A 21960-nucleotide genomic window follows, 5' to 3' on the forward strand; every position below is an offset into this window, starting at 1 on the left:
AAGCGCAAGGAGGAGAGGGCCAGTGAGGTTTGCTTAGCCCCCGCAGAGGATCAGAGGAGACCTGGAAAGACGCAGCAGCACGAGGAGGGCTCTCCCCTTCCCTCCTCCTCGAGCGCAGCCAATGGAGCCGAGACAGGAGGTGAGCCTCAACAGCAGTAACTCTGCCAACTTGAAGGAAACGTCAGGGTCTGGAGAATTTCCTCACGTGTTTCCAATGTGTTTTTTATGCATTTTATTGCTCATCTGCCATGCAGATCAAAAACGCTGGAGGGATTCCAACTATTTCACACAGAATCTCACACTCCAGGCTGGCTGCAGCCCCAAAGCCTGAGTTTCTTCACTTGAAATACTGCCCAGTGTTATTTTGGGATGTGACCTGATAGCGGAAGCCCACAGGGACCCTGCAACGATAACTGTTCCAGCTGCGACTGGTTGCCCAACCGGCGCCGATGCCAGCACGGGTTTGTCAGCGCTGCTGACAAACAAGGACTCGGCAGCTAACACCTCCTTTTCACACCACAACAAAACCATGCCTGAAATCGCACAAGCCGGTACCCAACCGAGGGGCCGGGGAGCTCGGCTGCCTCAGGGAAAGGGCTGCAAGTTCTGGCACGACCCACACAAGGGCGCTGGGCAGTTTGGGCTGCAAATAGCAAGGGTGTTTTTATACGAAAAAGGGCCCCACCATTCCACTATCTGATACCAGCTCATTTGTTAAGCAAACGCAGAGATGAAACAAGGAGAAATACTTAAGATCAAGGTAAGACAACCCCAGAGGAGGGCAGATCCCGGGTGGTCCTCCGGCCCGTGCCCACTGAGCGGGGCCGGCGGCTCCCGACCTACTCCCCTGCCCAGCTCCGGTGCGAGCGCACACGGAAAGAGCAGGGGAAGAGGAAGGAGCGCAGTCGGGCTGTAATGATCGGCGGCACTATCAGATCACTAGATAGCACTCAAGGAAATTATGAGCTGAAGACGAGCGTGTGCCGGAGCTTAGAAATTCTGTAAAGCCAGTTGTTTCCATAAAGACGCGTACAAGCAAACCCAGAGAACAACGGCTGAATTTCTTCCCCGATTCTTTCTGAAAGGGAAAAAGCCTCTTCATTGCTTCTGACTAATTGCAATACCGACTTTCTATTACAATTTCATTTTCTCTGCAGTTGCTTTTCCACTCATTCAAGAACTATCAACACTCAAAAACCACAAGCTTGTCCTTTCCTTCCCCTTCATTTCCACACCCAAAATGCCTCAATCCACTCTATCACAAAAATTACGCAGCTGACTGGCAAGCCAGGATCTCCCTGCTATTCTGGGGAGCTGTGTAGACTGGTTCCTCCTTCTACAGCCCAGACAACCGAATCTTGCATCTTCTGCTTCACAAAGCACGGGTCTCATCACACAAAGTGGCCTGGAGACCTCACACGCTCCACTTACACTAGACTTAAAGGCTTGCTTCACAGCTTGAAGGTGCACAGAACCACCTTGCAAAGCTGGCTTGAGGTTTCCACAACTGACAGAAGGGTCCGGACAGGGGCCTAACTCCCCCTCGTCCCCCACTGCCTTCCTCCTTACCATGTGTCCCCTTTGGATTGTTTCCCCGACAAAAACTAAAGTTAGAGTTGGGGATCCTAACTTAAGCTACAGTAGACAGTGAATTTATACATAATTTTTTTTTAGGAGTTAGAATATTCTATCTCCAAAGTTTTGTCTTGTCGACAAACTGAAGAGACTTCTTATCCTTTTGCTTTAACAGGTCTCCCATCCCATAATAAAAGCACCACTCAATTACAGAACCTGAGACTAGATAAAAATCCAATAAGAACTGTGTTTTTCAGTCTCGGAGCTGAAAAGGCACCAACTCCAGCTTACTGGAGGCATCCTGACAAGGGCCCACGCTCCCACAGGCCTGGGTCACCCCCAGTTTGATTTCACTGCCATGTTTCGTGAACCATCAGCACGTACCAACACAGACATGAACCCCACCAAACACGGGCTCTCAGCATTTGTTAGGAAGCTGCTGGCTAGCTGAACGTCCTTGGCAGGAACATAAAGACCTATGGCTGCCACGAAAAGGAACAGAATTATTCCATAGCCAAAGCACATTTCCAGAAGTCCTTCCTACCCCAAAAATACACAAGTTGCCCCAGGGAGAGCCACTATTCAGCTCGCTCCATGACCGGGTGTTGTGCAGAGGGGAATGATCGCTCTGTACAGCGCCAAAAACACCTTCTGGATGACCGTTGTTCTTCGTGTGTGTACAGGCTGGGCAAGAGAAAGGGGAGGAGGAAGGATGCGTGCAGAATCTCTCTTCAATAAAACCTCCCTCAACCTAGAATATTTCTGGAATTTAAAATGAACTCAAAGATCCTGTTAACAAACGCTTTGCTCCTGTCTGTTCTGTACCCTGTCATACCTGGGGGAGGAGTGGGGTAGAAACCAAAAATACATATTTTTGAGCTGTAAGTTTACCTGTTATTTATTTTGGGTTTATACACGTGCAGGAAGCATGCTCAACCACATTCCCAAGCTACCCAAGATGACTAAAAACTAATGAAATACTATCAAAGTCTAGCAATACAAGCTGGTGTCCCCTTGACCACGTACAGCTTTCCATGCCACTGCCATAGCTCTTATATCTTACTCTCCTAAGCACGGAAAAAGTTTGTTTTAGTTTAATAGGGGAAGATAACTTTCTCCTGGCATAAAAAACAGGGAATGCTTAGAAGAAAAATCACTACCATAGTAGCATGAGTCTGCACAGTGCACCTCTTCCATGCCTTCGTGAAAGCTTCAGGTTCATAGCCTGGTCTCTTCCCTTAAATACCCTTCAAAACAGGATAAAGATCAGTGACCAGAAGGAACAAAGAACTTTAATTATGTAACAAAATCACTGGTTTTGCCCCTCAAATATGTCCATGAAAATTCAGCCTCTGATCTGAGCAAGGACCACATGCGAGCAACTACAAACTAGACACTTCTTGTGTTCTGCATCAAGCTCTTCTGGGGACAAATCTAAGGTCCTGATTACAAAACTAAGGATGTGTAAAAATGTTTAAGTCCTATTACATGCCACTTACTTCTTTTATTTTAAAGATTGCTTGCAGGAGTAAGTAATAGACTTTTACTACTTCAAGGGAAAAACACCAGCCCACTAAAACAAATATCAGTACAGTAACACCATCAAGGCTGCAGTCTCTGCTAGATGGAGTCCATATTCCCTTCCCTTATGAGGAGTTTAAGCTCCTCTCGGGCATCAGTGCTGACAATTACAAACCTAAGATGGGGACCAGAACATACAAGAGAGATTTGTACAGTTTCCTTGCTCAAAAATGAAGCTGAAAAGCTCATTCTTCCAGGCTGGCTTTAGACAAACTGGTAGAAGCTGCTGGCTCTAGCTGCACTGCAGGAAAAAGAGCATTTGGAAAGGAGGCTGGCAGGAGGAGGGGCTCGATGTCACACAAGAAATTTTACTCTGATTGCAAAAATAAGCCGCTGTTCTAATCCACCCCAGTAAATCTAGGTGAGTCTGGCCGTTTGGCAGAAAGCAGGTACAAAATAAAAAGGAAGGAAGGTAGACGGAAGTGCTGCTGGCTTTACTACATTCCTGCAATGGGAGCCCTTGCAAAACAGCCAGCACTGCTACTGCAGCAGCCATTGATTTTTCAGAGGTCGATACTCCACTCCCACAGATCTGCTCGGCAGGAGCTTTAATCACATCTACTGCTCCTACTCTGTGCCACCCCCCCTTCTCTTCCCCTCCAAATAAAATTAAAAAAGAAAAAAAGGGGCCTTTCCCCCTCCTCCGAACACTGAGCAGACCAGCAATTTTCATATTCTCGCTCTGCCTTCGGAGAGGAGAGATGCAAAAGCTGTAGTTGCAGCATGAACTATGGAAAGAATAACATGATTCATCCACAGAGCAAGATGTCGCCGAAGGGAAACCCACCGCGTGGAAGGCCGGCGTTCCCACCCTGGGCGCTGCGGGTGCTCAGCTCTTCTGCAGGACCCTGGGAAATAAAGCAGCAAAACTCTCCAGAAGGTAGTTTCCTTTTAACCCTTCGAGAGCTGGCTCAGCTTCTGAAAGTATTCCCAGGTTTATCTGAGCATTAATACAACACAGAAAGCATTCAGAGTAACAGTGGGAACGCTTACGTTTTGCTTGCTAGCCTAGTGATGCTGGCTAATGTTAAAGTCGGCCCAGCCATCTAGCAGCAGCAACAAAAAACAAAAGGATAAAAAAACTCAAGTTTCAATAGTAACACTGATCCCTTAAAAAAGTTGCAGGAAGAAGCATGCATGACCCCAGGCACAATGAGCAGCACTATCTCAACAGCAGCGAAGGATGTTCTCAGCGACGGTGATTTTTTGGAAGGTGTTTCGGGTGGGTGAGGGCGAGACCTACATGCTGACCACATCAATCAGAAAGGCTGGTCCGACACCAGGCCTTGGGAAGGAAAGTGCAAGTGAGAAACTAGTACAGGTCTCAGATGACAGACCACAACCTGTTTATTTAAAGAGCTTTTGGGTTTTTTCCCAGAGGTTTTTGTTTTTTAAGTGTTCTTCTACTGCAGCCTAAAGACAAACCCCAGATCATAGGCAAAGCTCAATCGCGGCAGAAGCAGGAAGCTCCCCTCTTCTTGCCAGCCATAAGGATATTCCAATTCTGCAGCAGTGCTTCCTCTGCAAGGCACTTTCCAATCTCTGATGTGTTCAATTTAGACTCCAAAGCATTTAGTCATCTCAGCATGTGATTATGCCACCATGCCAACCACATGAGCTTGGGTGGGCAAAGAAATGCAGCAAAGGCAGGAGTTTAAAATAGTTTTAAAAAAATGTTAAAGGCACCTGTTAAAGCCAGTACTTTGGATTTTAAGACGACTCAGCTTTTGGTGTTATCATCAGCCTCTTTGAAACAATTAAGAGAATGACAGAATTAATTTCTAACGAAGCATAAGGAAGAAAGCGATTTTAGGAGAGAACAAGCTTTCTAAAGGCAGCAGATATCTGCCAGCCTGATGAACCTGGCAGCTCCCTCGCGAGAATGGGCTGTTGAGGAGCCCGTTGAAAGCTGGCAGCCCCGTCCTGAAAGCCACCGTACCTGCGGGCAGGCAGCGACGGAGCGGCTGGAAGGGCGGCTGCCGAGCCCTCGGACACGGCCAGCCGGGGCTCTGTAGAAAGGCCTCTTTCATGCACACATCTGTCCTACGCAACGTACCCGCGCTCAGGTACCGCTGGCCTGGATGGGGCCGAGGAGCTGAGGACGCACTTAAAAAGTCAAGGAGATTCTCCTCTCGCAGTAGCTTGGAGCAGCAAGCGTGCACAAGGAGAGGTAAGCAGAGTTTCTATTTTCCCAGGTAAGACTCAGTTTAAAAAAAATAATAACTACACAACTCCTCCTCCAAGCCTTGTACCCACACAGACATGGCAACAGCCCATCGAAGCAGCGCTCGCCGCTGCAGGAAGGGCCGGCGCAGCCAGCCCTGGGCCTGGGCCATGCCCGCGTTCGCGAGCCGCGCAGGGCTGCTTCCTGCGCGGTGTTTGCGCACGCCTCCGAGACGAGTCGATCCGGAACGCCAAAACGGCATGGGCAGGAAAAAGACTTCTGCAAACCGAGAGCTCAGGTGCGTGGCGTTCAAAACGCCAAACGTCAGCCCCGTCCTTTCTCCCTCGGGCCGCTCTGCGCAGCGGACACGGGCTGAGCCGGCGCGGAGCCCCGGCAGCGGCGGGGGCTCCGGCAGGGCTCAGTTTGACGGAAAGGGCGGGGGGGCGACGTCAGTGCTTGCAACAGGGCCACGGAGGCTCCCGCACGAGTCTCCAGTGCCACCCACTCAGCAGCGAAAAGGAAGTGAAAACCCGACTTCCCCGGCTGACGGTGCCAAGCGGCTCGAGAGGGTCGTTATAAAGCACAGGGTCGCCCCGCCGGGCACCCGCTTTCCCCGTTACGGTGTAAACTAACGGCTATGTATTTTCAGGTGGCATCAGTTCAGGGGACGCGCGTGACTGAGCCCAGACTATTGTCCAGGATCCAAGATCACAACCGCTCGGCCTACAGCAATTTCCGGATTCGGCACTGGCCCGCCTAGTCGCTCGAGCGGGGCCTCAACCCGGGCGGCAGCGGGGAAGGCCAGCGCCCGGCTTTCGGCCCCCATCGCCCGTGCCGCCCACCTCCCCGCGCCGCCTTTCGGCTGAGCCTGCCGCCGAAACCGCTCCTAAGCCAACGAAAGGCTCCGGCGAGGGGGATCGGCGCAACGCGGCGAGGCAGGAAGCGGAGCTGCGCGGCTCGCGCCCGGAATAGAAACAGGAAACGAGCCCTGCATCGAGCATAGCGCAGCCGGCGGCGGGCGCCCGCGGCCCCGCGCGGCGCCGCTTCCCGGGAGCCGCTCATTGGCTGCGCCGAGCGCCGAGGCCTCGGCACAGCACGGCACGGCACGGCACGGCACGGCATGGCCGCTACGGCCCGGGGGTGGGGAATTTCCTCCCCGCGCACCGGGTCAGATTAGCTCAGCGCCAAGCCCGGAGGAAGGGGTGGGAGGAGAGGAATTGCCACATGGACAAACAGCGGAGCAGCCCCCGAGAAGCAGGTCACGCACACGCCCCCCTCCCAAACACGGCACTGGAGCGGCCGGGAGATTAGGGTAGCTTTGATGGCGGCACGCAGCGCTCTGCAGCGGCTCTTAGCAAAATTAAAAAAAAAAAAGAAAAGGCATGGCCTTCCCCAGAAACCACATAAAAATAACAGTCGCAGTCACACACACTTAGACTTATGAGCTTTGGTCAGGGAAAAGCATTTTTAACTCTTTATATCCCCATAACTTGGGCAGAGACCTTTCATACCATCAGAAAGTGGGATGCACCCATCTCTCAGATACCCGTGTCTCAGGTATCGCGCACCCTGGGGCGATACCTCTGGGTGCTACCGCCTTTATCTGCACATGGCTACGATGCCCAGGCACCACGGCGCACAACCAACCTGCTTTGAAATGCACACACCACTAATTCTGCTCTTAAGGGGAGCAATAAGACAAGCTCAGAAGGCCAAACACAAACCAAGCAGAAGCAGGAGGCCACGTCTAAAAAGAGACTGAAGTGACACCCAGATTCTACTATAAAAGTTTGCTTTCCCTTCCCCCAAAAGAAATCCCCAAAATGACTGATACTGAGCTCAAAGAATTTTTAAGAAAAACATTCATTTCCTGGGCTGCACCTTCCTCACCATCCACAGCAGCTTTGAGACTTTTTAGCTGCATTTCAGCCTGTTGTATTGATTATTTCCAGGTCAGGGGATGCAGCTGACGGAGCTCAACTTTATTCCACTTCAAGGACCTACAGAGTACCAGCTGAAGTGACGATCTGGTACAACTGGCAAATCTGACTGGTGCTTTCCTGAGAACCTCCAAAGTGCCCAAATTCAAAAACTACTTAAGGAAGGAAAAAGCAATCAAACAAATCAACCCCCCAAAACTGCTGGGGAGGGAGGGCGTATGCACAGAAGGGCTCCTTCCGCCCAAGCGAAAAACCAGTAGCCTCATTCTTCTCCACCTCTAAGCCCTAATTTTGTCAAATCCATCCTGCAAGGATCCGAGACCAGGATGCATGTTTGGAAGTTAAATGCAGATCAGAAATTTGTTTTGAATCACATTCCTTTCTGCCATTGACAAGTAAGATGCTTTTCAGACCAGAAGTCGGTGACGAACAAACAAGTGAAGCACGGCTGAATGAAAATAAAAGAGTTTTGTAATGGTGTAAAGTACTGAGATTAAAATAATTCCCATTCCCCATCAAAATGAAACTATATTGCCCAGGAAAGGGACGAGGTTTCTCCCTCAGCTGACATAGTACCCTAACCAAAAAAAAGCAAGGACTTTCTGGGATGGAGATTCTGAAACATCTGTACGAGCTGCCTCATTTTGCCATTACACATTTACTGCAAAAAAAACTTAAACGCATCCTTGCCATATTTCCCTGCCGATATCTCTCCTCCTGGTTTGACCAGCAGCCTCATCCCATGGATGACCTTTCCCATCAAAGCACTGCTGAAAATGGTGCCTCTCTCAAAAGTTTCGGTTTCAACAGATAGAAAAACGTCACTGAAGAAATCTCAGGAGATCCAGTGAAAAGCACATGCAGCCAGTAGATACTGGTATCAGAACAATTTTGCTTTATAAACAGCTTTTGGGGCTGATCAGTAAGTCCTGACATCACAGTTATCAACTTCTGTGCTTGGAAAGTTATAAACAGCTTAGGATGGCAACCACTCTTGCTATGCTCCACTCCACATCCACATTCAGAGACGTAAGGAACTTGCACTCGACTCCTTCAAGGCAACCCAAAAGACAGAGACTGGGGCAACATAACGACCTGCTGGATGTTCCCTAACGAGATACAAAATCCCTCCCAACAAACCCAGAACTCCAGTGATCTTTGCAAGAGAACTGATTTGCAATCCAAACGTAACTGGATGTCCTAACACCCTGTTTGCTTCCCTCTACTTGCTACCAGCACCTTTCAAGTCTAAACAAAAAGTAATTAATAGCTGGAAATATTTGATTCCAACAGACTCAGAATCCAAGTCTCAAAAGCTAGAGACTCCAAATAAACTGAATATGACTTGCCAGGAAGAATCCTTTGCTGAAGAGATGAGACTCGGGATTCTCCTGGGAGAAAGAGATTTATACTAAGGATTACTACTCAGCTATTACACCCAGGCACAAAAGACTACACTTCTCCCATACACAATAGCAATCTTAGTTTAGCTGCAATCCTGACAGCAACTCCCTAGGGAAGCAGAGAATTCTTCAGAGAAATTCCTCACCCAGCCAACTACAGGAAAAGAGTACCAGCCAGGACATTCGCACGGATGCATTACTCTTTAAAAGGCATCAGCGAATTCAAGTTAGTGGCAGCATTCTCCCCCAATACTCTAAGTATAATCTTTAGAAAGGGAACAGCAAATCAGGAAATATTTAAGCTAGAAGAGCCTAGTAACACAAGCAGATATGGAAGACCAGACATTTTGCTGCTTACAGATGAGCACATACAGCATTAGAGAAATAAGTAATTTGACTCTTCCGCTGTTAAAAAGTCTGTATATGGGAACATTGTCAGGAAAAAGTTTAGTTAGGGACACAAAAAACGTCACTGGAGAGATAACTTAAAGACCCCCACCCAGAAAGATCAACATGACATTTCTCAGGCAGATCCTAACAAAGCCAGCAAGAGCTGTCACATTGCTCAACTCCTATCAGGGTTACCATACTCACGCTTACATCTCTTGGAGATTACCATCTCCTGAAATGGTGATAGGATCTGCTGAAAAAATATTTCCCCCTTTATTGCTGAAAATCCCAACATTAATACTGAAGCACAACATTAAATGTGGAGCAGCCAAAGACTACTGTGAAGGCTCTAGGTACATAAATTTAACACTTCCTAAGTTAAGGGCCTAAAAGCTGAAATTCCCTATTCCTACTAGAGCTGATCTATGCTTAATTAAAGATGATGCATGGTATGATTTGCCCAGATTCCGAGATACCCAGTGAGCTATGCCACAGTGTCTGCTGAGCCTTGGAAAAGGACTCAGACCTCAAACAAAAAATTAAAAGCCCACTAACTATGCTTCTGTAAATCATATGTATGGCAAAACAGTGATCTAGAAATTCTCCTGAGTAGGATAAAACTTTCTGAAACAGATAAGACTGAGAATATAAGGAAGATTAAAAGAAACCAGTAACACCCTTCCATGTAGCACTTCTGCTTCTAAGCAGCCCCCATCCAAACTGGGGGACTGATCACTGAAACAAGAGGGTGGCGGTCACAGGGGTCCTCTCTCTAAACCACTCCATGGCATCACCGCCTGATGCACTTCTCACTTTACAGCCGGGGTGCTGATCTTGTCCTACGTACCTGGGGGACAAAGAAATCTGCAACACATACAAGAATAAGGGTGAATTTCTGTGCAGGGGGACGTCTCCTTTTTTTAGCTTTTGCTTACCTAGGAAGAGAAGGCCCAAAAGTACACCAGGCACAGGTAAGCTAAAGACTCACTGATTTCTTAAATGCAAATTATTTGGTGATAGAGTCAGAAAGTCAAGACGACTATAAAATTCAGTTTAAAACACAAAACAAGCCTTATAGCCAGCCAATTCCAAAAGCTGGACCAATTACTTTGTGCCCTGGGTTTCTCTCCAGAAAACCTCCCAGGTACCTGATCAGAAACTGGGGGACATGTTAACATTTAAAAACCTTAAACAGGATCAAATTCCCTCCTTTCTAGGTTCCCCCACTCTTACAGGAGAGATGGGTATCTTTTCTTAAGCTATCTGGAAAAAGGAAAAGGGCCAAATGCATCTAACCACAAGGTACAAAATAAACTCCCACTTGGTGCTGAGACGAAGCCACTTCTGCTAAGCAGAGCAACTAATTCCTATAATCTGAGTCAGAGGGCGCTGATTGGTAGGATTCATGAAGGCAGTATCAACAATGCCACTAAACAGGACTTCCCACCGTTCAGAGCTACAGCAATTTCTTCAATTACTTCAGTGGCTTCACTTTTCCTACATTCTTCGCCAGAAGATGGGTCACATGGAAGAACTTGTGGAGAGGCAGAGTGGAAAGAAACATGCTATTTAAAAGGATTTCCCCCCAGGCCTCAGAACAAATTAAATCTTTGTAATCAGGGTCCAAAAGGAGGGAAAAAAAGAAGAAAGAAAAAAAAAGAAACAACCCACAACTACTCCCACTAGGGGGTCAAAACTAGAATCGCTTTGTATTTTGGGTGACAATCTGTACCCACAATCCAAAGGAATTATTTCAAGGGGCTCGCAACAGACCTGTTACCACTCCTGAAGGCAAAAATAACTCCGCTATATACACAGCTCACTCTCCTTTTACCAATCCAACTGCTGCTTAGAAAGAGATTTAGCCAGTGGCTAAATAAAAAAAAGACTCACTCACTTCCTACTAGGTACAAGTGACAATAACCAGCAGAATCAGAATTTTCAGCAACTCAAACTGTTCTTTCAAGTCAGAAGCACAGACCAACTTGGGCAAACTAACCTCAACTTTTAATCCTTCTCCTCAATTTTCTTGATGGAGTCTTAACCTTAAGTTTAACTATTTTAGTCCAAAAACTGCTGGAACACTAGGTACTAATCTGATACCCAACCGTTCACTGTACATACAGCAAGCAGATTTAGAACACAAAAGGGAAAAAAAATAATTCTCCATCTGCAAAGGAAGGAGCTATCTGTGCCTGATCTTCCTCACTCCAGGTACTAATAAACTTGTCTTTTTCACCAACCGTTCAGTCCAACTGGACCAAAGAAGCTTAAATCGGCAGTATAAGGATCCACTGACACAGAAAGGCAACAGATCTACCAAGCTGCCAACCACCAGAAAAATAGTGGGCTAAATGAACAATAAAATAAAATAAAAATGAGATACCTTGCCCTGAAGTTCAGAGCCTACTCTAGCAGCAATCAGGTACTTCAGACACTGCAAACTGAAAGCTCAAGAAATCTTTTAGCTAGAACATGCAGAGCAGAGTTTTTAGGGTTAAACTTTACTCTTGGATCCATTACTTTTGTAAATTACATTTAATCTCCAGTGGGAAGCCAGAAGCTAATGACTTAGTAAAAAGCACAGGCAGCCTCCATCATTCCCATTTCCATGTGGAATACTACCAGTGCTAATTTATCCTGCTGTGCTTCTGATTGCCCTCGCCCCATTCACTTCTAGATCAGCTCACCACTCACCGGCAGGCTAGAAGGTCTGGACTGAAGATTCAGGTTCATATCTTCTTGCCCTTTACTGGAAGCCAGTGAGGGAGCAGATGATGCCTGGGACCCAAACGAGTCTTGAGACAACTCCTGAAAAATCAAGCAACAGCAAAAAAACATACAAATGGGAATAAAATAAAGGCTCTGCTGGAATCGGTCCGGTATATTCTCACATTGTGGAAGAATTATGTACCCTTGGTGACATTTGCCCAAAACAGGAAATAAGACAGTAAAGAGTTCAAGTCAGCACGCCTACTGCTCTGCAGGAGGACAAACGCTGCTGGACTGCTACAGAGACTGTCAGGACTGGAAGTCTAAAATACGACAACACAGTAATTCTCTGGCTTTCCCTTATTACAGAACCAGAAGAACAGAGACCGTCTTGGGAGACTGCCCACTTAGCTTCTTGGTCTTCTAACATCTTACAATAGCAGTAAAGTACTTCATTACACAAACAATGCAAGGCAATTAAAAAGAAAAATCTTCCAACTTTTGGGAAGCTACCTTTGATGCGATGCAATGTTTGCTGAAAGGCTTCTAGTTAGCTTTTTGTATAACTGTTACTAAGCCTTGCTGGAAATAAATACAATTAAAAAAAAAAATGCTTCATGATTGTATCTTCCATTCCACAGGCACACCGCTTTATTTCTCCTCCCTAAAGCCAGGTTTTACATTTAAGAGCAACTCTGCCGTCATCATCTCTGCGTCACTCTGCAAACTAACTGTCTCTTTTTGGCTCCAGTTCCATTTTTGCTGCCATCTGTAAACGTACGTGGAAAAACTCCACCCAAGCAGCAAGGAACTCGAGGAGCTTTCCCATGCTCGTTTCCTCTGTGCGATCAATACGCCTCCTGAAGTCTTGGGCTGAGACACAAAAGCACCAGGAAATAGGTTTTTTTGAAGACTCAGAAGTGCTCTGTTATTGTGCTAAACTGAGTAGCTCTGTAGACCACCTGGAGATATTCCACAGACCACAGTTTGAAAACCGTTCCAGTATGAAATCCTTTAGCCTGGTATTGCCCATCAGCAGCATTTACGCCACACTAGCCTTCAAACTGCAGTATTAACGCAGCTCAGCCTGTTACCACCAAACAGCTAAGAGATACAGATCTAGACACAACAGAGAAGGCAGAACATTTATTATCGTAATCATTGCAGGCAGCATGCTGACGTGCAGTCCAACCAACTCAAATATGTGAAAAGGATTTGCCCAAGTTTCTTAAAAACCACTTACGCAAGGAAACGAAGCGGGAGACGGCCTACCTGAGGAGGGGGGAAGCGTTGCTGGGAGTACGCAGACTGCTGCTGCTGCGGCTGCGATGGAGGGTATGAAGATGACTGCTGAGAAAGAGCCGAGGAAGCCGTCTGCTGGGTTTGTTGCTGCTGCTGGTAGGGCGACTGCGACTGCTGCTGGGAGTAGGGAGGCTGACTCTGTTGATGTTGCTGGGCTGTGGATTGCTGTTGAGGATATGGAGTCGGGGACTGCTGATGGGGTGGCTGGGATTGCTGCTGCGAATAGGCAGGCTGGGATGTCTGCAGCTGTGGAGGTTGAGACTGAGGCTGTTGCTGCTGCTGATAAGAAGGCTGAGAGTGAGGGGTCTGGGATGGAGGCTGCTGGGAGTACGGAGGCTGCTGCTGCTGGGGATGAGGGCTTTGCTGGTTGTAATACGGAGTCTGGCTTTGCTGCCCATATGCACTGGGGCCCTGCTGTCCATAAGGAGGAATCTACAGAAGAAGAGGGTAGAATTAAACCAGTTAAAAAGGTATTTTACGCACACACGGAAAATGAGATTACGCTCAAGAAGAGACAATTCAGGGACTCGCGCAGAGCGGTTAACTGGGAACATACTGGAAATGCCACTATACAAGGAAACCTCCCAGACAACAGCAGAAGTCACTTGTGTATGACATTTTTCTTGGCAGTAACAAACCATCACTAAATTCTTAGGGATCCCTATCTGACCACCCTTCAACGATAGCAACATCAAAAGGAATGTAGGCTTGCTCCAAATAAAGGCAACCTTTTCAATCCTGCAAAAGTCCTGCAGGAGCCACTTGGATCAAGCAGTGAGCCAAAACTGACCTGGAAGTCATTTCTACTCTAAGGAACATCTGTGACTTTAACAGAACATAGTAGAGTGGATCTTAGTCCACTAGATCTTTATTTTCCCTTGTTTCTGATTCACTGCTCTGCTGTTGCCTCTCTTGGAAGTAAGGATTTCACAGGTCACTGTACATCACACTTGGATCCTGATGTGGTGCAACATGCAGCCTGAAGAAATGCCCTTCTACCCAAATAACTGTTTCTGACCTGGTTGAAGGCAGTCCCTTCAGAACACACAGTATTTTGGTGCTCTTCTGCTTGCCCCTGCTGTAAACAGAGACTACAGAGGCAAGAAGCTTGGGTGCTCTACCTGCTGTGCATATGAGATGCTGCCCATTGTACTCTGAGTCCTGCTTTGCATTCCCATGGGATATCTCTGGGGAGTCTGTGGCCCGTATGGCTGTCCTGGATAGCCATGTCCTTGCTGCGGCCCCGCCTGAGGTCCCTGCTGTTGTGTGTATGGGTTGTTTCCTCCATACGGCTGAGGCCTCATCTTCCCCATCTGATCCATTGGGCTTGAAGGCTGCAAAGCAAATTGTGACACATGATGTACATCAAGCTGCATACAGGAATTGTTCGCAACTTCCAAATCCCCCCAGAAGACTTCATCAGGAGGTGTAGAGAATGAGAAGCTAGTCTGCCTCTTTGAGCGCTAAAACCCATGGTTATGTTCTGAAGTATAGCACCACTCCCGCTGCCCTTTCAAATCTATAGATATTGTGCAAAGAACAAACCCAACGTGAAGAAGTCATTCTATGCTGACATCAGCCCTGTGGCCTGAGACAGAAAATTAGAGGGAAGATCATTAAGAAAGAAAAATTATCAGCAGAAGTGACTTTTCTCCATAGCAGGGAGTGGTTTAATGTCCAGATATTCCACAACAAGGTAAGTTTAGGCTGAAAACTTAAATATTCACAAAAAACACTGCTTCTTGCACATATAACAAGGTCTCCCAAAACACTACAGGCAGTTAATTTACACTTACGCATTTGAATTAATCCATACTGATGTACTAACACTGGGGAGTGCTACCGACATTCACATCAGCGGTCAGGTAAGACTGCAGTTCCATTTTGCCCACTTTTTGTGCGCTCTTTGTCTGCTGCCTTTTGTAGAACAAAGATTTCTAAATCGAATTTCTTTGGATGCATGAAAAAAAATTATTCATCCTTGAAAGTCAAGTCCCTGAATTTTAGAGCAGACATCATGAGGCAAGCGAACAAATGCAACTTTACTAAGACTTCCTAGCCTGTACTACCTCTGCCTGGAGCCAAGACATAAGCATAGTCAATCAAATTTCCTGAAAATACTATAAACTTCAAAGCATAGTCTTTGAATGCGTCTCCTCTACCTAGGCAGTACTATTCCCACACTAAAGCAAGGACTGTCATCAGGCTGTTTTAGCCTAATAACCTCTAAATGAATCCCAGGCCCAGTCTTTAACCTCCACCATTTGGACTGAATAAGAACTGTTCACTCATCTCTTGACGACCTACCTAATACCAATTAGATGTTTTCCACCAGATCACCATGACAATGGACTCCCTATTACACCATTCCTTCCTGCAACTAGCCCTAGGGTGGTATTTGCACAGATCCACCCTCTCTTGCCGAGATCAGGTGCTTGAGGAGTGGCACTACAGGCCTGCACAAGCCAACAGCGCGCAAAGCTAGAAACCCCCAAAAATCCCAGAGACTGGAACACTCTTGCAGTTATGTTTGCAGAATCTACCCTCCTAGGAGAAAGTTCATGCAGTATGGTACACTTCAGAAAATCCTGCCCCAACAGCCAGCACAGCTTGAAGCCCCAACACGCAGCCCCTGCAAACATTTGTTTGACCAGCTGTCTGCTGCTCCTCGCCTGCCAGGCGAGCCCGGCAGCACCACGCTCACGCCAAACAGGAGCGAGCAGGGGCACAGCAGCGAGTTAGCGGTACTCTTATAGGGGCAACTGGAGCTGGGGGCATGGCAGGGGGTTTCAAATAGTGCAGATGGCAGGAGAAGCACTCCAATTTTTGGTAAACGGGGGGGCTACCCACTTAGCTGAAATCAGGTTCTCTTGGATATATTTACATCACAACAGCACAAATCAAGTAAGAACCAGACCCCAGTGTCCTCCTCCACTTCAGTTCAGCCCTGGACACCCCTGCAAACAGTATTTGCTGTCTTGCAGAAGCCGTTCATAGACCACCACGCACACTTTACCAATTTGATGCTCTCTATCAAGACAGACAGATTTAAAGAGAGATGTCCTGCCACGCTCGTTTGTGCTTTTAGTGCACACCGATACTAAAACAGTTCTGAAAAAGTTACGCTTCATGTTTTATGGTAAAGCTACCGCAGATGCTACTGCTGAAGAGTAACATGGATTTCGGCTGCCGTAACTCGGAGAAGGAAGAGCGGAAAAGCCCTAGCCCACGGTGCTCCCAAACGGCAACACCCACACCAACCATCACCCGCATCTGCACAGGGCTTCAAGGGGCTCCGAAGAGGAGCTTCATTCAGGGGGATGGAAAAAAAGGTCTTCAACTGCTGTAGTCCGAATCCTCCGAGCTACAGCAACTACCTCCCGAATGGGAGCATCCATGTGGAGCTGTAATACACCCTAACGGATGCAAATTGTGTTTACACCTTCCAAGGAATTGTCCCGAATGCTTCCTGAGCGTTGCCTTGTGATATCACCCTAGATTACTGAAATCTTTTTCCTCCCCACTTTATCTTCTTTGGTATGTAAAAACAGTACCACCAGGACCGTTCGTCCTCTCCCCCTACTCCACACACCCCCTTCCTTTCTCCTACCCATCAAATGCAACTTTTGGTTACTGACTAAACATTTCGGCATCTTTTCCGCTTGTTACTTGCTTTCCCCTGGTTGTTACCTCATCCTCGCAGCACGCTACTGAGGGCAGCTTTCAAATACATTCCTGTCTGAGGATTTTTTTTTTAATACACACACACCACATGCTGCCTCCTCTGCACAGATTTGCTTGTCTGTGGTCACCCACAAAGCTAACCATATCTTCAGGAAGAAGAGAAACAAGGTGAAGATCCACTCTTGCCATGACTCCTACAGGAAGCTGTTAAAAAAAAACTCGAAGAAACATTTGGAACCATTTATGTAGCCATGAAAAAAAAAAAACCCAAAACACAAAAAAGCGTATTTCCAGGATGTGACCACGTTGCCACCTTGATCGCTCAGCGTAGGAGTACGCGCGACGTACTTCCAAAAACTGCCACTCTTCCACAAGGGCCTAGCACCCAGAGGGTGCTAAAAACAAACAGGAAGAGCAGCACGCTAAACTACAGCCTTTTAAATAAAATTCTAGAAACAAAAGAAAACTCAATGCCAATTATTCTCCAGTAAAGGAACAATTTCATACACACGTTCCTGACACTTTGCAAACCAACGGGCTAACTCACGCTCCCTGGGGCTGCCACGGACCTCTGAAATACCGCAACACGCCGTTTCTTCCTCAAAAATCTCCCATTAAAGACACACAACTCTCTCACCAGGAGGGCTTTAACTGTTCTAGTTGGAGCAGCGTCGCCCTGGTTTAAAGAGCACACCATCAGGAAGCCTACTCCAACCTGCTATCTCAATCCTTTTAGGTAATTTAACTGCACGTGCTTCAAGAAAAGAGCAGTCGAAGCTGAAATGCACTGAAGTGCCGATCGATCCGAGCGCTCCGGCGAAGGCTTTGGGGGGAGCGGGGCCGGCATCCAGCTCCTTTGTACGCTGACGTTATGCGGGACAGGAAAGCCAAGAGGAAGCGAAGCCTGTTCTCTTGCAAGAACACTTGAGGATAAATAAGGAAATACCAAACTCTGACTGCAAAAGGCTGGAGCTTCTTCTCCGGACTGATACATGGGAAATCCTTTCAATAGGAAACCGCAGGAGTAGATTACTGTGATTACACTTCAAAAGCCAAGGCCCTGCCACAGAGAGACATAATTGAGAGAAAGTGTTGCTCCTTGATCACTGAAGTCCAGGCCCCCTGCTTACACCTCCTTGCATTCACAGAAATTGCTTCTATTCTCCCTTCAATCGCAGAATCTTTGCTGTTTTATAACACCGTTAAGTACCCAAACTTGGCAAAACATAGTTCTGTCACCGGTCTAACTTCCAAAACCAAAGGTGCTTGGTACGGCGCATAATGAAAGCGACTGCAGAAAACGCTGATCTTTCAATAAAATTTAAGATATTTCTAGACCTAGAGCTTGTAACGTCAAGCCCAGAGTGAGCTTAAATTGCCCAATTCAAAGCAATGCTCCAAATCAATATGTGTAATGTAAAGTATGGCAGACCCCTAAAATGAAACAGCACCGTGAAAACCAACTATTCTTCAAAAATAATGCCAGAGCTTTCTGGCTGCGTGACTGGGCTGAGACAGCCTCAAAACTGTAAAAATCGCCCTAAGCGGAGAAACAAAACAACCGACAGCCAGGACTTCTGCTTTACAAGTATACAAGCAAACGGGCACAGCTTTCTTAAAAGTCTAAGCAAACAAGACGATTTCACATCCAATTTTTCTCGATTTTGTCTAGTCAAAGAAAAATTCACCTCTTTAAAGAGCAGTTTGGTTAAAGCGGAGACTTTCTTCCCGGCAGGAAAAGGAGTAAAGAGAAGAGGCAAATCCCACTTTGGGAGCAAGAGCCAAGGAGTCCAACCCTCCGCAGCCATAGAGAGAAGCATAATTCTGACCTCCCCGATTATCTTATTACGTATTTGCATTTTATTGGGCCAGAAAAGGCAGTGAAAGAAAAGGAAGGGGAGCTATTTACTGAATTCTCCAGTTTCAAATCAGCATCACTCAATTATTGGCAAATCTGGGTATTGGCCACAAGCGGTTTCCTCGGCCTCCCAAGAAAATAAAAAGGCCAAAAAGGGGGAGAAAAAAAAAAAAGGCACCGAGCTCTCACCTTGGATCTGAAATCTTTTCCCAAGCAGATCTGCTGTCCATTTTTGGTGATAAAAAATAATAAAAAGCATTACTGGCTGTTTAACCGAGAGAAGCCCTAATTGATTCCCACAGTAATTAACCTGCATTTTACCTCGGAGAGTGGTAGTTAAGGAAGTCGGCACTGCTATTTATAACTCATCTCAAATTGAGGGCAGACTGCCTAAAATCTAACACATCCCAGCTGTACTCCTGTTTGAACTGGGGCCAAGGGAATTTTTTAAAGCAATCTTGGCACTGAATGAATGACACCAACAGTATGAGAGCGCGTGCGGTTGTGTTGTGGTGACGTAGCCGCGGAGGTGGGATGGGGAAGGGGGGGCAGCGCGCCGTAATCCCTCTCCCGAGCGCCCGCGCCGCCGCGCGCAGGCCCCGGCCCCGGCCCGTGCCGCGCGCCCGGAGCCGCCCACCGGGAACCAAACACAGGAAACGGCTTTTCCTGTGCAACGCCTTGAAGTGAGAAGCACATGGCTAATCTGCATAAAAGCAAAGCCACGGCGGGCCCTGCCAGGAAGGTTAGCGCTTGTAATCGCTGGCCACGAAGCCGGCTGCCTGCGAGGACTTGGACCCGCGCCTGATAACCCAGAAAGAGCCGGGAACAGATGGGCAAGGACCCCAGCAGCAACAGCACCGGCGCACGTGACTCGCCACATGGCCCCGCCAGCGCAAACTATTGTCCGGCGGCCGCGTGCCGCTACAAAGGCGGCCCGGCCCGGCCGAGCCCCGAGAGGCACCGCCGCTCCCCGGCCGGCTTCAGGGCAGCCGGGGGACGGGGACGGACCAAGGCCCGAGGGCTGGACGTCACCTGGGGGACGGGAGCACTAACCCAGGCGAGCTCCCAGAAGCAGCTCTGCTGGCTTCCCCCAGGCTGAACCGGGACGGGGTCACAGCGAAACGAAGAAAGTAGGTTTTGGTACGGCATCGTTCTCATTCCTCGCATCTTCAGCTCCACGTTACCCAAGCGCAAAGGCAACGAGTCTCTACGGCTAGTTATAAAGCAGATTTTCACGATAGCTAAAAGCGTTAAGTCAGCGATGGACAATACTGGGGAAGGCGAATCATTCTCCCTAAGAATCTGTCAGCCGGGATCGTGGCTGTATCGGAATGAACTATTTAAACAAGGCAAGAGAATAAAACCGCCTGTGCTCCCAACAGCTCTCTGTGGCGTTTCTATCAAACTCAACAAGCTGCACAAGCAAAAGTGGAAAACCAGCAACAGCAGCATCAACTAACACATGGGCAACACCTACAGCAGCTCCTGGAAGTGAGTTGGACTCCGAATCAGCAGCTTTACCTGCCCGTTTTCCACCACCTTTCCGTCCCCTTGAGACATAGCAACTACCCCAAGGAAAGTAGGGGAGAACCACCGGCAAAAATCGAGAATCATTCAGGAAAAATATTTTGTCTCGGTCACGAGGCAGCCAAGTATCAACACAGCAGTAAAGTTGTTTCTAAAATGCAGCCCAAATCCAAGCGGAGAGGCTGCGCTGGAGACCTGCGCACCTGCTAGTGCATCCATGTCCTCCGGACCTACTGAGAGCCGCAGCTGCGGCAAGGCATCAAACACGGGGCCTGTTCCTGAAGGTCCCAACACCAACGCTATTAACAGGCATCCACATCACCCTGCGGATGAGGCGTTTAACCTCCCGCCATGAAGCCCTCCCGTCAAACTAAACCTCGGTAATATTTTAAAGGATGCTATTAGAGCTAAGCTATCTGAAGCATCAAGGCAACAGCACGCATCAACAAGACGGACATGAAATTTTCACAAACTCACCAGTCCCAAAGCCCGTTAGAGGCAACGGTGTCTGCGCGGACAAGGAAAAAGCACTCGCTGAACGAGAGGGATCACCCTCAGTCGGTACGAGCCACCACTGACCCACCAACACCAACCAGGCCGTGGCGATTCACACCGACCAAAAACTGCCAGAAGCTGACAGTTGTACCCTTCTGACATCATCTAACCATGGCGACGCCGCGACATCATAGAACAGAGCAGAGGAACCCGGGGGACGTGGAGATACGAACCTCCAGCAGCAACGCAAGGCGTCCCAGCGCATCCAGCTTGCTGCAGCTCGTCCTCGCGCCTCGAGCTTGCGCTTCAGACACTTCCCTGCCTAGCTACAACTTCTGAAACTCCACACACAAGCGACTCAAATTCCCCTGTAACTAGTCTAAAGCGTTCAAAGTTGAGAAACGAGCACAAACTAACAGCAGTGAGCAAACACAGGTCGTCTTCCAGTCGGGAACACTTTCATGCGATCTATTTAAGATGTAACTGGCTGTGCTGGGGTCAGGATCCCAGCCTGAACTCGCTACCTTTTATAGCCTTCTGAAGGGCCAGCATACCGGGTCATACTTCAGTGCCTCTCTTCTTACGGTCTTCCATTTTTAAAAAGAGATGGCAGATGCTGAGGTGAAATTAAAGTTAAGATAAAAAGAAAAAAAAAATCCTCCTGTAATAGATGAAGATGCCCCCAAAAGACAAAGACTTAGAAAACCCCGTTAGAAGTAATCACCACGCTAACGTGGATCAAGTGTCCCACTGGGATAGTTAAAACTGTAGATGTGCTTTATTCAGATCATCACAGAAGCGTGCACTTCCCTTTTTTTTTCCCCTCCCCTTTTCAAACTTGAGAAATCCACCAACTGCCTGCAGTCCCTCAGCCGAACGAGGGCAACATGCAAAACCGGCGTGGGTACTGCTCGGCACCCGTCACTCGCTTTTCTTGACTACCCTCCAGGGACGTACCTATCGCTTTGGGAAACAGGCAGTCCCTGGCAGACCAAGGTCAGTACCTCCAAGAGGCAGTACTAAACTCCTGGAGGTATCAGACCAGCGACAGCAACCAAGGAAATGCTCTATGTCGACCATACAGTGACACAGCTCTGCTTCAAGGTTCCCTGCATGTCTTCTCCCATCCTTGTGCTGTAGTAACGAAAGGGGGCAGCTGGTTTGCCTCATACTCATTTGCCAGGGATACCAAAACCAGACTTTTGGAACACAGTTAGGCTTGGTTTCAGGGTGATGAACACTCATCCTTTAGAAATTTGAGGGACAAAGCCAATTTTAGGTGAGCTACAGAAAGTAAAATTGACACACACGCCCCACCACGCTATAATA

At 47.8% G+C, this 21960-nt stretch overlaps 1 protein-coding gene across 1 annotated transcript in view; it reads right to left on the minus strand.

Moving 5' to 3' along the window:
- The window catches only part of ARID1A (AT-rich interaction domain 1A), a 64092-nt gene that overhangs the window by 25456 nt on the left and 16676 nt on the right, over nucleotides 1–21960 (minus strand). Inside the window, exons 2-4 of the mRNA XM_067311738.1 lie at nucleotides 14189–14401; nucleotides 13038–13499; nucleotides 11751–11864 (exon numbers count right to left, since the gene is read on the minus strand). Of these exons, the coding sequence (XP_067167839.1) occupies nucleotides 11751–11864; nucleotides 13038–13499; nucleotides 14189–14401 (789 nt within the window). The remainder of the gene's footprint in view (nucleotides 1–11750; nucleotides 11865–13037; nucleotides 13500–14188; nucleotides 14402–21960) is intronic.

This window comes from Apteryx mantelli, chromosome 27 (genome assembly GCF_036417845.1).
Source record: "Apteryx mantelli isolate bAptMan1 chromosome 27, bAptMan1.hap1, whole genome shotgun sequence".
NCBI lineage: Eukaryota > Metazoa > Chordata > Aves > Apterygiformes > Apterygidae > Apteryx > Apteryx mantelli.